Source organism: Lissotriton vulgaris, chromosome 1_1 (assembly GCF_964263255.1).
Source record: "Lissotriton vulgaris chromosome 1_1, aLisVul1.2, whole genome shotgun sequence".
NCBI classification, from domain to species: Eukaryota; Metazoa; Chordata; class Amphibia; order Caudata; family Salamandridae; genus Lissotriton; species Lissotriton vulgaris.
This window is the reverse complement of record NC_141685.1, coordinates 2,068,952,371-2,068,969,790: the sequence shown is the minus strand read 5'-3', so window position 1 is coordinate 2,068,969,790 and position 17,420 is coordinate 2,068,952,371. Positions and strand designations below refer to the sequence as shown.

At 45.5% G+C, this 17,420-nt stretch overlaps 1 protein-coding gene across 1 annotated transcript in view; it reads left to right on the top strand.

The window, feature by feature from the left end:
• The window catches only part of RERGL (RERG like), a 321,184-nt gene extending 305,351 nt beyond the window's left edge, over positions 1-15,833 (top strand). The window contains exon 5 of the mRNA XM_086938857.1: positions 12,832-15,833. Coding sequence (XP_086794983.1) covers positions 12,832-13,114 — 283 coding nt within the window. The 3' untranslated portion in view covers positions 13,115-15,833. The remainder of the gene's footprint in view (positions 1-12,831) is intronic.
• Positions 15,834-17,420: the final 1,587 nt, after the last annotated feature.

The window sequence follows — 17,420 nt, the reverse complement described above, 5'->3', positions numbered from 1 at the left end:
AGGAGTTAGCATTTAAAAAACCTTTGAAATTCACTGAAAAAACCATAGGTTTCACACCAGTTATAGTTAGCTGGATATTTTACTCATACAAAACCATTGAAATTCCCCCGTTATAGTTAGTTGTACTCACTATAACTCGCGCGCCCGCAATCCACTGCTGATGATGTCACATATTACATCATTCATGACATGGTCAGTGACATCACTGATGACATCACTGATGACATCTCAAATGACATCACTGATGACATCATCCAGTGAATGTGGTTTGCTTTGATATTTAAATATGTATTATAAATACACTACTTTGTATTGAAGAATGAGTGGATATATAAATATAAATGTGTGAATGGTGGATTTAGTAACAGTGTCATTGATTGTTTCCTTGACTAATTTGTAGAGTCTCACTATGTATAATGTGTAGTTACTAAACTGTGTGAAAGTCTTAATTGCTATGTTAAAGACTATGTGCCCGATTCACAGAACTAACTTAAGACAAAATCCTAAACTTACTACAATTTTGGTATTCACAGAAAGCATTTACTCATTTTAGTATTCACAGAAGGCACTTACTCCTTTCGGTATTCACAGAAGTTAGGAGTCCTAACTTTAGGACTCCTAAATGCCTTCTGTGAATACCGAAAGTATTAAAATTGCGATTTTTTGCAATTTAGTAGTAGTAAAGCTAGGACTCCTAACTTTAGGACTCCTAAATGCCTTCTGTGAATACCGAAAGTCTTAAAATTACTACTACTAAACTGAGAAAAATCCTAATTTTAAGACTTTCGGTATTCACAGAAGGCATTTAGGAGTCCTAAAGTTAGGAGTCCTAACTTTACTACTACTAAATTGTGAAAAATCCTAATTTTAAGACTTTCGGTATTCACAGAAGGCATTTAAGAGTCTTAAAGTTAGGACTCCTAACTTCTGTGAATACCGAAATGAGTAAGTGCCTTCTGTGAATACCAAAATGAGTAAGTGCCTTCTGTGAATACCAAAATGGTAGTAAGTTTAGGATTTTGTCTTAAGTTAGTTCTGTGAATCGGGCCCTAGATTGGTTATTGGTTTCTTAACTGAGTATTTGTATGGTTAAATGATTGTCTATGTGGTTTGGTGGGGGTGTGTGATTGCCCATAAATGTGTGAATAGTTCGTTCAGTAGGTATATGAGGTTAGGACTATATGTTATAACAGTTTTTTCAGTGAGTGTATATGTTTATGGGTGTGGTGGTGATTAAATATTTCTCTCAATGGTTCATCTCCATTAAACTTGAAAAAAAGGCAGTGTATGTGACAGTTATATCTAATTAAGTGTGCTTAAGACTTAGTGATTGTATGAGTCACTATATGGATAACTGTATACTTGTAATATTGATTTTATAACACACGAAGTGTGAGTTACTATCTATATAAATAGATGATGTGGTGTTTGTATAAGTGTGTAGATGAGTAAATGTAAGTATAATTAATTGTTTGCATAAGTCAGAAGGATGTCTTTATAAGTGAATTCACTGTGTGCTGGTGTGTAATGTTGAAATAGGCGTATAAGTATATTTGATAGTGTTCTGTTGATTATTCACTGCATATAACACTGAATCTATAGGTAAGTGATTAGATGTGTGTATAGTTCTATGAATAGCTGAGTGGGTGTTTAGAAATGTCTATGGGTGTGTCAATGGTTTCAAATATGGCACTTTCTATTTTACAGTGAGTGATGAAAGATTATACTAGTGTGTGCTGAGGTGTATTTGATTGTCACATGGATGATGTCACCAGTGATGTCATCAGTGATGTCATTTGAGATGTCATCAGTGATGTCATCAGTGATGTCACTGACCATGCCATGAATGATGTAATATGTGACTTCATCAGCAGTGGATTGCGGGCGCACGAGTTATAGTGAGTACAACTAACTATAATAGGGGAATTTCAATGGTTTTGTATGAGTAAAATGTCCAGCTAACTATAACTGGTGTGAAACCTATGGTTTTTTCAGTGAATTTCAAATGTTTTTTAAATCCTAATTCCTAACTATAATGTGTGTGAAACCTCTGGTTTTTTAAGTGTATATATATATATATTCACTGAAAAAAACATAGGTTATAGACCATATATAGTTAGGAATTAGCATTTACGAAACCTTGAAAATTCACTGAAAAAAACATAGGTTATAGACCATATATAGTTAGGGATTAGCATTTACAAAACCATATTTTACTCACACAAAACCATTGAAATTCCATATATAGTTAGTTGCACTAACTATATATCGCGCACCCGCAATCCACTGCTGATGATGTCACATATTACATCATTCATGACATGGTCAGTGACATCACTGATGACATCACTGATGACAACATCCAGTGACTGTATGTTTCTGTAAAGTTAAAATATGTCTTACATATTGAAGAATGAGTGGATGTATAAGTGTCTGGATGAAGGATTTAGTAGGTGCGTGACTGACTGTATGAGTGAGTGATTAAATGTGTCTTACTAAATTCATGGGTTAGTGACTAAACTGTCTGAATGTGTGCATCAGTATGTCTGTTGGTGTGTAAGCTGCTGCATGTGTTGATCAGAAGCTATATGAGTGGCTATATGGGTTATTGATTGGTTGCCCAAGTATTTGAATGGGAGGCTGAGTGTGTGTGTGGGTGGCTGGGAGGTGTGTGACTCTGTGCATAGATGTGTAAGCAGTTGATTCACTAGGTGTATGAGTTCAAGAGTGCATGTGGAAACAGCTATATGGGCGGTTGACTGTGCATGGGTGTGTTGGTGAGTGAATGGATATCTCAGTGCTACATATGCAAGTAAGTACATATGTAAACACAGTACATGTGAGAGTTGACATATATAAATAACTGTGGATAAGAGCCAGTGAATGTGTGAGTGGCTATATGGATCATTGTGAGCTTGTATCAGGGATTGTATAAGAGAGTAAATATGTGTTAGAATATTTTTGAATAAGTAAGGTGTGTATAACTGTATAGTTGAGGAAATGGAGGTGTGATTGATTCTTTGCATGACTGACCAGGTGTGTGAGTAACTCCATGGATGAGTGACAGTCTGTGAGTGTCTGTTTACACTGAGTGTATGTAAAGTTATATTAGAGTCTGAAGAGGTTCATCGTATTATCACATGAGTGATGTCATCAGTGATGTCATCAGTGATGTCACTGACCATGTCATGAATGATGTAATATGTGACATCATCAGCAGTGGATTGCGGGTGCGCGATATACAGTTAGTGCAACTAACTATATATGGAATTTCAATGGTTTTGTGTGAGTAAAATAAGGTTTTGTAAATGCTAATCCCTAACTATATATGGTCTATAACCTATGGTTTTTTCAGTGAATTTTCAAGGTTTTGTAAATGCTAATTCCTAACTATATATGGTCTATAACCTATGGTTTTTTCAGTGAATTTCAATGGTTTTTTAATAGCAAATATCAAAAGCTTTAAAATGTCAAGTACGTGGTAGGTAAAAACATTTTTGTGTTTATGCACGCTGATGTGCTTTGAACGCTGCCCCCCCCTCTTTTCTTTTAGGAGTTTTCTCTCTTTGAAGTTAGTGAAGGGTAGGTAACGCAGGCCTTTGCCCCCGTTGTAATCCGTCGTGCCTGCTTCCCTCTCCATTTGATTGATTCTTATCCAAGCATTTACTGTTTTGGAATTGGTTCTCTTTGGTTCATTCTCTATTTACAAACAAGCACAGAGTCGCAATACTCTGTTTAGTCTTTGCAGATAGTGAAAAATCGTTAGAAAAAACAAAAGGAATCAAGCAAAATCAGTAGGCCACTAATGGGATCTCTTTTTGACCTCGCTAAAATAGAAACATTAGGAACAACACCTCATGAGAAATATGAAACTAGTGAGAGGAACTGAGCACGACGCCATGATGGCTGCAAGACAACTCGGCTCCGCCGCCCACCCCGCCCAAAACAACGACAAACCCTATGCAAATATTATAAATATATACAACACACCAGCAAAGTAACAGGGTAAAACGTTTTATTAAATAACTATTTACATGGCAGCCTGCTGCAACATCGATCCAAATGCATGCCGCTGTTCCCGGGATTTCTCCCCGACTACTCTGAGAGCCACTGATCTGAAGAAGAGCTGCCTGCGGTGCCTCCCTGAGCCGCTTGATGGAGGCCCCCGAGGGGCGGTGTGGTGGCGCGGACTCGGAGGGGGCGCTTGGCTCCTGTCCCCTCCCCAAGTCTTGTTGCCCTGGTGTGGCCTGAGATCGCCCCCGACATAGGCGGCCGGCTCCCGGGGTCAGGCGGAACTTTTTGCCTTTTGGTGACTCTTCCATTCTGGACCTTGTCCCACAATCCGTTTGACCTGAAGACACGTCCTGCGGTGCCCTGGTCCGACCATCACATATACCTGCGCCAGGAGACGGCGTGGGGTGCACTGGAAGGGAGAGGCGGCCCGAACGAGCCTCCCCCACCTCCCCAGATGGAGGTTTCTCAGCTACACCCCAGCACTTCACTCGGCCAACAGAGTTGCGCCCGCTCTTGCGGCACAGTGCCTCGCTCGGCCAGCTGAATTGCGCCTGCTCTTGCTATTACATCGTCTCACCCGCCATCCGGCTGAATTGCACCCACTCTTGCGGTACAGCGACAGGCGGCTGCCACGGAGCTCACGAAATGGCGGTCGGCTCCACAGACTTAGGCCTGGCCTGCAAGGATGGCTCTGGGCAACCCTGGAACTCGGACGCTTGACTGCTAGGGCATGGGCCCCATTCCCAAAAGCGTCCCCTCAGCCTTGAAGATTCTACAAGAGTCACCGGGGCCCCCGACTCCCGCAGACTTCCGGTGGGGAGCGACTGCCATGATTGCTCGCGGAATGGCCACGACGTAGCCACGGGGTGCTCTCATGCTGACGCCAGCTTCAGTCTGAAACATCCAGAAACACTGTAGACTACCAATTCGATCAGTTCCGGTGGAGCCCCAACGTGACCCGGTAGAGAAGATCTTGCCCTCCCCTCTTTGACTGATGGTTCTTGTTGCCTGTCCCTTCTGTTGTCATTTAACAGAACTTTTTGGACTGCTGAAAGGGGTTCTGTTCCGACCGCTGGTTGGTGGAGACATTTTGACTATATTCTGGACCTGCGTTGTCGCGTAATGCGTCATATGACGCACCGTGTTAGCGTACCCGGAAGTGCTCCGGTGCGCGAGGCGCAAAGCGCAGCTTCCCGGAAGCGATCCGGGGCGCGGCGCGGATCGCGTAACGTAAGCATAACAGGTCATGTGACTTGTTAATAAAACTTTTCATTGGTTCATTTCACTTTTGGGTTCCTAATGATGTACGGCTAGGTCATGTGACCTAAAAATAACACTTTTCATTGGTTTAGAACTATTTTTTGTCCCAAATGAAGAAAACCCCTCCTTGTTTCCTCACTCTGACTTTCATCTTTGTGAGAGGAAGACCTTTTTTCATCACTTAGCAATAGCAAGTGTTGTAGCTTCAGCTGGTGCATCCCCACCACCACCACCACCTCCTAGGAAGAGAGTACCACCTCCTCAGGTGGTGGTTGAGCAAGAGGTGCCCCCCCCACACCTTCTTGTTGCCTGATTCGGCCAGCTCAATCGATCGAGCATGAGACTCTGTTGTGATCTGAAGAACCGCTGCCTGCGGTGGTGCCCTGAGCCGCTTGATGGAGGCCCCCGAGGGGCGGTGTGGTGGCGTGGACTGGGAGGGGGCGCTTGGCTCCTGCCCCCTCCCCAAGTCTCGCTCGGCCAGCTGAGTTGCGCCCACTCTTGCGGCCTACGACATGGAGAGGCCGGGGCGTTGACTAGGCGGGGCCTCCGGCCACAACCACAGCGCCAATGATTGCTGCTGACGGAGGGGAGCCTTGCCGGTGAGAGCCACTGATCTGAAGAACCGCTGCCTGCGGTGCCTCCCTGAACCGCTTGACGGAGGCCCCCGAGGGGCGGTGTGGTGGCGCGGACTGGGAGGGGGCGCTTAGCTCCTGCCCCCTCCCCAAGTCTCGCTCGGCCAGCTGAGTTGCGCCCACTCTTGCAGCCTACGACATGGAGAGACCGAGGCGTTGACTAGGCGGGGCCTCCGGCCGCAACCACAGCGCCAACAATCGCTGCTGATGGAGGGGAGCCTTGCCAGTGAGAGCCACTGATCTGAAGATCCGCTGCCTGCGGTGCCTCCCTGAGCCGCTTGACGGAGGCCCCCGAGGGGCGGTGTGGTGGCGCGGACTGGGAGGGGGCGCTTGGCCCCTGCCCCCTCCCCAAGTCTTGTTGCCCTGGTGTGGCCTAAGCTCGCCCCCGACATAGGCGGCCGGCTCCCGGGGTCCGGCGGAACTTTTTGCCTTTTGGTGACTCTTCCATTCTGGACCTTGTCCCACAATCCGTTTGACCTGAAGACACGTCCTGCGGTGCCCTCGCAATGCGGCCTGGTCCCTGAATGTGTGCAGGGGGACGGTATTCCTCGCTCGGCCAGCTGAGTTGCGCCCACTCTTGCGGCCTACGACATGGAGAGGCCGGGACGTTGACTAGGCGGGGCCTCCGGCCGCAACCACAGCGCCAACGATTGCTGCTAACGGAGGGGAGCCTTGCCGGTGAGAGCCACTGATCTGAAGAACCGCTGCCTGCGGTGCCTCCCTGAACCGCTTGACGGAGGCCCCCAAGGGGCGGTGTGGTAGCACGGACTGGGAGGGGGCACTTGGCTCCTGCCCCCTCCCCAAGTCTTGTTGCCCTGGTGTGGCCTGAGATCGCCCCCGACATAGGCGGCCGGCTCCCGGGGTCCGGCGGAACTTTTTGCCTTTTGGTAACTCTTCCATTCTGGACCTTGTCCCACAATCCGTTTGACCTGAAGACACGTCCTGCGGCCTGGTCCCTGAATGTGTGCAGGGGGACGGTATTGATTGAATCAAGATGGCGGCTTCACACAAAGCTGACGCAAGTGTTGCTGCTGATGCTATGCAGACAAAAACTGGTTTTCAGTTTGTACATTCTTCAGGATTTTTCCATCCAAGGTTGGTTGAGAGTTTGTAGAACGATGGCTTCAGATTTTCAACATACTACTCTTCAACATTCTTCATAAATGTAACAATGTGAGACTCACTAGGAGAACGGCTGTTTATCTTTCCTTTCAAAATGCTACCAACAATATTTTCTGAATGGAAGACACCATCTTGTAGCATGAAGAGCTGCGTCAAGGGTGGTATTGCCCAGAATGTCTTGTTTTCTAGTGCTCGTAATGACGAAGCCAGAACTGCCGAAAGGGATTCTGGTCCTGCCGCTACTTATTGGAGACATTGAACTATACTCTGGACCTGCCTGGCCTCCACCAAAATGGCGCCAGTATGGGAACGACTTGCAACTCCTTATGACGTTCTAGTTACTTAGCCTTGACGTTATGGGGGATGTATGCGGTCTTTGTGCACTTGGCGGGCGGGGAAGGGTACTGACTGGGAATACGGACAACCCTATTCATGACGATTTTTCATTATTGATTATTGTATTAATAAAGCTTTGAAGTAATGTTACCCATGATACTCGCCCATGGTGTGCGTATGGACGATTTTATTGTAACTGATCCTGTTATACTTTCAATTAAAAAATCAACCTTCACTGATCCTGCAACTGTTTGTCACGTTTAGTTTTTTCAATTAAATGGCTTGCTTGTTACATACTCCTATACCCCTGGCTTTTGAAAGACACCATCTTGTAGAATAAAGGGCTGCGTCAAGGGTGGTATTGCCCAGAATGTCTTGTTTTCTAGTGCTCATAATGACGAAGCCAGAACTGCCGAAAGGGATTCTGGTCCTGCCGCTACTTATTGGAGACATTGAACTATACTCTGGACCTGCCTGGCCTCGACCAAAATGGCGCCAGTATGGGAGCGACTTGCAACTCCTTATGACGTTCTAGTTACTTAGCCTTGACGTTATGGGGGATGTATGCGGTCTTTGTGCACATGGCGGGCGGGGAAGGGTACTGACTGGGAATACGGACAACCCTATTGATGTTGATTTTTCATTATTGATTATTGTATTAATAAAGCTTCTAAGTAATGTTACCCATGATACTCGCCCATTGTGTGCGTATGGACGATTTTATTGTAACTGATCCTGTTATACTTTCAATTAAAAAATCAACCTTCACTGATCCTGCAACCGTTAGTCACATTTAGTTTTTTCAATTAAATGGCTCACTTGTTACATACTCCTATACCCCTGGCTTTTGACCCTTTCCTACGCGCGGTCTGTACTACCGCCCTCGGGCGATCTATGTAATGAACAGACTACCATTGCCGAAACACAAGGGAATGCATCTCAGAGAGATAAGTCAAGTACGTGGTAGATAAAAACATTTTCGTGTTTATGCACGCTGATGTGCTTTGAACGCTGCCCCCCCCCCCTATCATTTAGATTACCACCGCCCATTGCACAAAAGCGTACCGGGGGCTCCCCACGCAAAAAAAAAACGATTTCCGTTACGCGTCAAGTACGCGAACCCGAGCGCTACCCGGAGCTGTTACAGATATATATATTTTTTTGAACGTTAATTTATCAAAATCCACTGGAGCACATATATTGAGACCTAGCAAAGGCACATCGGGCAAACCATATCTACAATTTTGCCAAGTTTCGTGCAAATCCATTCAGCCGTTCGAGCTAAAAGTGAGGCCAACCGCCTCATGGAAATTAACATGGGAAAAACGCGTTTTGGGACCCCCTTTTTTCTTGGCCCCCCCTTGACGAAACCCCCCCAAATTTTTAGGGGCTGCTCCGAAACAAAATGTTCCATGTTCCTGAAAATTTCAGCCGATTCCGTACTCAAACGCCAAAGTTATTAGACATAGAATTTTCAAAACTCCCATAGAGAAAAAATCCTAACTATATACTCGCGGCGGGTGCAACCGGAAGGCGGTGGTGGAAACCGCTTGTAACACAGCAAAAACAAGGAGTTCATGGTACTCCCAAGGTCCGGTGTACAGTTATTTAAACGGAACTGCTATGTGGTTGGTTGCACCCGCCGCGAGTTCGGCTGGCCCCAGGTGGGATACTGTGTTTTGGATTCAATTTGGGCTGCCGAAACGCCGCTTACGGACGCTGTTGACCCATGCAGGTTGTGGCTTATGCAAAGCTAGAGTGCTCCACCATTGTTTGACACTCACAGCGTCTTCGTTCTATTAGCGGCAGGCGAGGGGATGTGCAGGCACAGTTGTTACGGCTGCCAATAAAGTTTTTCGCTATGGGAGCGCCATCGGCCTTTCATTGGCCAAGGATCCACCAACCACATGGCAGTTCCGTTTAAATAACTGTGCCGCTTTACTGACGGCTTTCCGCACTGATGACGACAAGAGCCAGAAACGTGTCTGCGGATACTTTCTAGCCGACACACAACCCGAGCGTGCACCGGACCTTGGGAGTACCATGAACTCCTTGTTTTTGCTGTGTTACAAGCGGTTTCCACCACCGCTTCCCGGTTGCACCCGCCGCGAGTTCGGCTGGCCTCAGGTGGGATACTGTGTTTTGGATTCAATTTGGGCTGCCGAAACGCCGCTTACGGACGCTGTTGACCCATGCAGGTTGTGGCTTATACAAAGCTAGAGTGCTCCACCATTGTGTGACACTCACAGCGTCTTCGTTCTATTAGCGGCAGGCGAGGGGATGTGCAGGCACAGTTGTTACGGCTGCCAATAAAGTTTTTCGCTATGGGAGCGCCATCGGCCTTTCATTGGCCAAGGATCCACCAACCACATGGCAGTTCCGTTTAAATAACTGTGCCGCTTTACTGACGGCTTTCCGCACTGATGACAGCAAGAGCCAGAAACGCGTCTGCGGATACTTTCTAGCCTACACACAACCCGAGCGTGCACCGGACCTTGGGAGTACCATGAACTCCTTGTTTTTGCTGTGTTACAAGCGGTTTCCACCACCGCTTCCCGGTTGCACCCGCCGCGAGTTCGGCTGGCCCCAGGTGGGATACTGTGTTTTGGATTCAATATGGGCTGCCGAAACGCCGCTTACGGACGCTGTTGACCCATGCAGGTTGTGGCTTATACAAAGCTAGAGTGCTCCACCATTGTGTGACACTCACAGCGTCTTCGTTCTATTAGCGGCAGGCGAGGGGATGTGCAGGCACAGTTGTTACGGCTGCCAATAAAGTTTTTCGCTATGGGAGCGCCATCGGCCTTTTATTGGCCAAGGATCCACCAACCACATGGCAGTTCCGTTTAAATAACTTTGCCGCATTACTGATGGCTTTCCGCACTGATGACGGCAAGAGCCAGAAACGCGTCTGCGGATACTTTCTAGCCGACACACAACCCGAGCGTGCACCGGACCTTGGGAGTACCATGAACTCCTTGTTTTTGCTGTGTTACAAGCGGTTTCCACCACCGTTTCCCGGTTGCACCCGCCGCGAGTTCGGCTGGCCCCAGGTGGGATACTGTGTTTTGGATATATATATATATATATATATATATTGCGCTCATCAAATCCAGGCGAATCCCCAAGGAATGAAAGACAGCACTCGGGAGGTTCCTTTTTCCACAGAGTAGTTTATTAACTACAAGCTAGACCACAGACGCGTTTCGGCGATTTGCCTTCGTCAGTGTGTGTGTCCACACGCACAGACCGGTACATTTATCGTAATCAACATTGACATCGTGCAGGGGTTACACCTCTTGGTCGTCATCAACAGAGGACTAAAAACCTCCCAACCAGTGCGAGCTCCATCTTGTAATGGTAAAGTTTACACCATATACATTACTCAATGCTCACAACAAATGAACTAAGCATTATTGAACCTACAAATAGGTGAGAGCGCTCTAGTGGGGGGTACGAAATTAATTGTGTTACATTTACACTGTTTGATATAGCCGTGGATTGGCAACAGTCCTCCGGAAATATTCAAAATCATTAGAGGTGAGTCCCATTCTTACACTGGATTTTATACATCAACAGATTGGTAAAAAAGTCTGTGTCATCATGTATAAACTGAAAGAGTCAACAAGGAAAAGGAAAAAGTGCCATACGTGCATCATATATAATTTTACAAACATCATTTTCTATTAGGAATCAAAGAGCCCTTTGAACCTATAAGTGATTGTAGCACGAAATATGAACCATAGATGGGCGTATGTGTGCCAGAAATTTTATACAACAGTGGATAATCAGTCCCAAATTACATCCGAGCTCTATGTTTAGCCATTGATGTTAGCACCTAAAATGTATAGTTCATATGCTAGTCCACAGAAATTCAGCAGATAGAGATACACAGTATACAGTGAGAATTACAGGCAACCCCTACATCATTTGCCTAGATGAAATACCATTTCTTCCCCACTGTTCATCCCTCTAGGCCATTTCGTGGAAAGGTCTATTATATAGCGTGATTCTAGTCTACGTAATCGTCGCAGACGGTCTCCTCCCCTGACGGTGTTCTTGATGGTGTCAAAGCCAAAATATTGCAGCTGACTACGGTCTCTATTGTGTTTCTCGGCAAAATGCCGAGCGACTGGTTAAGATTGATCTGCTTTATCAATCGCTCTTAGATGTTCTAAGATCCGTAGTTTAAGCATATTGATTGTGCTCCCTATGTAGCGGAGGCCACACGGGCAGGTCAAGCAATAAACTGCTAAAGGTGTGCTGCATGTAATAAACTGCTTAATTTGCAGTTTCTTACCAGTGTCAGGTACTTCTATGGAGAGGACCCTTTTACTTCCGGCACACGCCTTGCATTTTCCACATGGGTAAAAACCACTCATGGTTTTTAAGGTGTTACTCTTTGGAAGTGGTTTCTCTAGATGGCTAGTTACCAGATAGTCCCTTAAAGATCTGGCGTTATTGAAGGTTATGAGTGGGTGGGTAGGTAGGTCATCTTTAAGTGTGTTATCTGTTTTGAGAATGTGCCAGTTCTTACGGAGCATAGCCCTTAGATCATTAGCTCCAGTGGAGAAAGGAGTTATTAGTCTAAACTTGCCTTTACCAACTGTTGATGTCATGGAATCGTTCCTTGTAGTCGGTTTAGTTGTCAGCAAGGAATCTCTAGGGATAGCCCTTACTCTTCTCAAGGTGTTATTTAAAAGGACTTCTCCGTATCCCCTGGTCATAAATCTATTCACACATTCCTTCGCTGCCACCTCAAAGTCCTCTAGTCTAGAGCAATTCCTTCGGAGTCGGAGTAACTCTACGTATGGAATACTCTTAATGAGTTGTGGGGGGTGGCTACTGCTGGCAAAGAGTGTAGAAGCAGTAGTTTTTCTGTGTAGGGCTGTGTGAATCTGATGGTCTTCTGAAAACACCTTTAGGTCGAGATAGTCCGCAGTTACCGGACTCACCGTCCCTGAAAAATGTAGATTGTAGTCATTCTCATTGAGTAGGTTGATGTAGGCATGTGCTGTTACAGATTAACCCCGCCAGAAAATACACACACACACACACACACACACACACACCCACACAAATCTAGTATAAAACACATATGAACCACTCTTTCATTGGACTGTTGTAGATTTTCACTTTGAGATGAGAGGTATGCCATGTGGTAGCCCCATGTGTGCCTTCTTACCTGAGGAAGGACAGTATCTAAGTAACCGCTGCTTATTTACTCTTTTATTGATCCAACTGGTGTATCGGTAGCTATCCCAAGCAACAAATGTAATCTCCTGTACGAATCCCAATCAGGTTGTCGGGGCCAAAGTATGTGTGGGTTTCTCAAACTCCATTTTAAACCCTGGACTTACATTTATTAAATCGTGACCAATAATTCACTGCAAGATGTTTAAACTATGTAAAAGAAAAATAATGTGGATTCTTGTCTTAAGTAAACTTCTCTTTTTTTTATTGATAGAGACGGCGAGTGTGTGGTGTTTTTAATTGGCAACAAACAGGACCTGTGCCACATGAGAGAAATCACCTGGGAAGAGGGTCAGAAAGTGGCATTGGAAAACAGATGCCAGTTTTTGGAACTGTCTGCAGCAGAGCACTGTCAAGAAGTAGTGAATATGTTCACAAACGTTCTCAAGAGCATTACCACACATTGCAAGGTCAAGGAGAAAAGAAGACCCAGTGGCTCAAAGTCAATGGCCAAACTGATTAATAATGTTTTTGGGAAACGAAGGAAATCTGTGTAGAATATTACCTGTGTGAGGAAACTGTGGCTCAGTAAATTAGACTAGTGCATATGTTGTAGAACATATATTTCATTTAAAAAAAATAAACACCCACTATGCAGAGAATGGAAGGTCAAAAGCTTCGGCAGAAGTTATCTCAGGAAACAAAAATAGCTCAGAATGTGTCGTTTATTTTAAAAATGTAGCCATTCATTTTTCAGAAATGCAGCTTGGCAGAATATTAAAGAATATATTGGCTTCTCAACTTTGGAAAAAAAAACTATCAGTGCAGAAATTGAATTTATTATATTCTAAATTGAAAGGTGCTACTCATAAACTAACTAATAGTAATTGCTGTAATCTCTGCCCTGAAAGGACCGTGGTGTGAAGCCCCAAGCATGAAAAGGGTTAGGTTCAAAATGAAGAACAATGGAGGTTTAAAAATAGGATTGATCGTTAACAGAAAACTTCCAAGGAGTTTTCATAATTTCAACAGACAATGTTTATTTACCGTTGTTGTTATTTAGTACACATGCATGTGGGAGAAGAACGTTGATCAAAGTATGAATGACTAGATGGAGATAAATATCCTGCCTACAAAATTCATCTCATGGAAGAGAACCAAAGCAGTGGTTTTTGGACTGACTCATCAAGCACACACTGGCTGTCGTTGCAAGTGGCATGTTAATTTTCCGCCAATTCAAGCTTCCTTGGATAGTTACTGGGAGCAACAGTATCTATGGAGGTCAGATACAGCTGTCGGACCCCGATGGTTTACTTAGGAACGGAGAATGACGAGGGAACCAGATTTCACACATCTGGTTCCACGTGCTATCACTCATTCCAGGCAGTATTTTCACTCTGAGATGCTGATTAGCGTCCCTGTGGAAACTGTATGGCCTTTGTTTTTTCTGTACCACGTATACATCCAATGGGCTCAGTAGTTCTGTTGTCCAATCCTTCAGATATTATGAGTTCTTCACAATGAGAGTCGGCGTATGTGTTACCAGTAGGCTCTGAGCCTCCGTCTATTTACAAACGTTGTCAACATCAAATTGTTTTTGGTTTGGTGTAGTTAAGAGATTGTATCAAGCTTCGTTAATACACAGAGCATGTGTGGCAGGCAGCAGAGCACGATTCCGAATAACCAGAGAAATCATATGCAACAGCAACGCAAGCTTCCCTCACTGGCAGAGGACAATGCCAGCCCCTGGAACAGCCGTGCAGGCGTCTCACGTGCAGTTACTAGTCACAGCAGCACGGTTATCAGCAATGAAAGCATCACTTACCCGACATCCTCTTTTAATTTGGGAAATAGAGCCAACTCCTCAGGAGCCGGGCAGTGGATACTGGGGGCTGGGGGTCAGGGTGGTGTGAGACAGCTTATAAGAATCTGGGTGCTTTCTGAGTCATGTAAAATAGGTAGGAGAGAATTGCAGATGAGAGTGTGCCGCGCCTGAGTGTGCCTACTGGGATCACTGCCTGAGTCGGTGTCTGTCTGGCCAGGGAAGGTTTGTTCAAGACTAGAGAAACCAGACACAGTTGGGGCTTATTTATGAGCCCTTGCGCCACTTTTGCGCCGCCGGTGCGTCACTTTTTGTGACGCACCAGTGGCGTAAAAGATGAGCCTTGCTGCGCCATATTTACAAAGTGATGCATTTAGGTAGATGTGTCACTTTTTAAAGACCTGCGCCACATTATACCTGCACCAGGTATAAAGTATGCAGGGGGGGGAGGGCGTTCCGATGCGAGGAAGGGTCGTAGAAGTGACGCAGTGTAATCTATAAGATTTCACTGCGCGACTTCTAGGACGCAAATGCGTCAATCTCTTACACCTACCTCATGGCAGGCGTAGGACTGACGCAGGCACATTTTACATTGGACTTGCCCATGTGTAATGACCCATTGCTGGAGTTGTGTCACTTTTGTAACACACCCCAGCAATGCGTCATTTATGCGCCTACAGATATGTCAGAAATACTGATGTATCTGTAACTCCTTGCGACATGATGCATCATTGGTGTCGCAAGGAAGGTGCAGTGAAAAGTGATGCATCGCTGTTTTCTCATAGCGATGCGCACTTTTCATAAATGAGGCCCGTTGTGTTTTGTGGAATGCTGCTTTCAGAGACTATCTAAACAATCAAGTCACTCTTTTAATATGCCTGCAAGTACAGCGATGGCAGGCTACCATGGCAGGAAGGGTCCCTGCCCACCAATCCTGCATGTGCCTGGTGTTTGCGATTTAATGATAAGCACCATGATTAAGAATATAACTTGTTTGCTTATACAGCCCACCTACTTGCTGATCAACTCAGTGATACGTCTGTTATTGATCACAAATAAAAAGCTTAGTGGACACACCTGTAGTCAAATCCATTACCAAAGGGATATATGCAATGTAGGCATTTAGTCCACAGAGCTGAATGTTTTACTGGAGGAAGAAAAATACAAACATGTTCAGTGAGTCTGCGAGGCTTGGGTGTACTTACTGGTATTTTGGTTTAAAAAACATAAAAGGGATGTCTAATGCGTCAGCTCCAGCAGGTGAAATCAGGACACATATCTCCATGTTAGAAATTGGCAGTGCACTGCACATATAGGCACAACGTCTAGGTTTATTTAAGCACATTAGTGCCTGGCACACAACTTTAAATATATTAATTTTATCATATCTGTGCATGTAATCTATGAACAAATGATCTTCTAGCACTTCAAATAAAATTGAAACGTGAAAATTCTGAATTTCATACTAGGATGTGTAGAATGAGTCAACAGAGCTAAGTGGTGACTGTAATATTGTGATGCATTCTAGCAGTTGGGAGTGGGCGGAGCTAGGGGGGGCAGAGGAAGAGGAGGAGCGGAGACAGGAAAGGGGCAGTTAGAGTAGGTACAGGGACGAGTGAGGAGTATGCTAATAAAGCTCCCTAAATCTAAAGTAAGTGTCTGTCATCATTGCCTGTCATCACTACAGCTGACGACGAGGGTGGGATGGTGCAATCTGTCACCCATAACCCCTTGAGAAGAAGTGTCCCATCCTGTATAGCGCAAAAGAAGAAAGCGCTGTTGTGACATGTGTGTCTGCGCTGGGACCGCCACCTAGATCAGAAGGCCAGCGGCACTTGCCTCTGTCACCCATAAACCCCTGAGAAGAAGTGTCCCGCCCCTACAGTAATATTGTGATGCATTCTAGCAGTTGGGAGTGGGCGGAGCTAGGGGGGGTAGAGGAAGAGGAGGAGCGGAGACAGGAAAGGGGCAGTTAGAGTAGGGACAGGGACGAGTGAGGAGTATGCTAATAAAGCTCCCTAAATCTAAAGTAAGTGTCTGTCATCATTGCCTGTCATCACTACATCAATAGCTTGCTTAATCTCCACAACGGCCCCCACAACGCTAAGGATGCCTGGCCTTCACCCTGGGGGTGCCCAGGAGTGGACACCTCACAGGGAAAGCCAGGATGGGTTGCACAGCTGTATTCGTACAAGCGCCTTGAGACCCTTGCGGGTGGGTAGTGAGCTATACAAGTATCAATTTACAATTTACAATTTACAAGTGTGGAGGTGGCCATCTTAGAGTCAGGCCAAGCAGAACTTGCAGAAACAAGCATTGGTGAAGACAAGAGGCAAGCAAACAAGCATTGGTAAATGTAAAACAAGCATTGGCGAAGACCAAACAAGCATTGGCGAAGACAGGAGACAAGCATACAAGCATTAGTAAATGCAAAACAAGCATTAGCAAAAGCAAGCAGCAAGCTAACAAGCATTGGCAAAGACCAAACAAACATTGGCGAAGACAAGCAAACAGGCATTGGTAGATGCAAACCAAGCATTGGCAAAAGCAAGAAGCAAGTGAACAAGCATTGGCAAGAACCAAACAAGCATTGGCGAAGACAAGAGACAAGCAATCAAGTATTGGTAAATGCTGGACAAGCATTGGCAAAGGCAAGAAACACGAAAACAAGCATTGGCAAAGACCAAACAAGCAGTGGCAATAAGGAAGCAGCCTTGGCAAGTTTAGAGGAACGAACATTGGCAAATGTATATGAACAAATGTTAGCAAACGGGAAGGAGCAAACATTGATAAATGCAAGTGAACAAGCAGTGGCAGAATCGCTGAAGACGCCGAAGAGGGCAGAATTGCAGAGGACCCCGAAGAGGGCAGAACTGCAGAAGACCCAGAAGAGGACAGTCCTGCAGAAGACCCCGAAGAGGGCAGAACTGCAGAAGACCCAGAAGAGGACAGTCCTGCAGAAGACCCCGAAGAGGGCAGAACTGCAGAAGGCAGCACCAGAAACAAGCGAAGATCACACTGAATGTAAACGAACACGAATA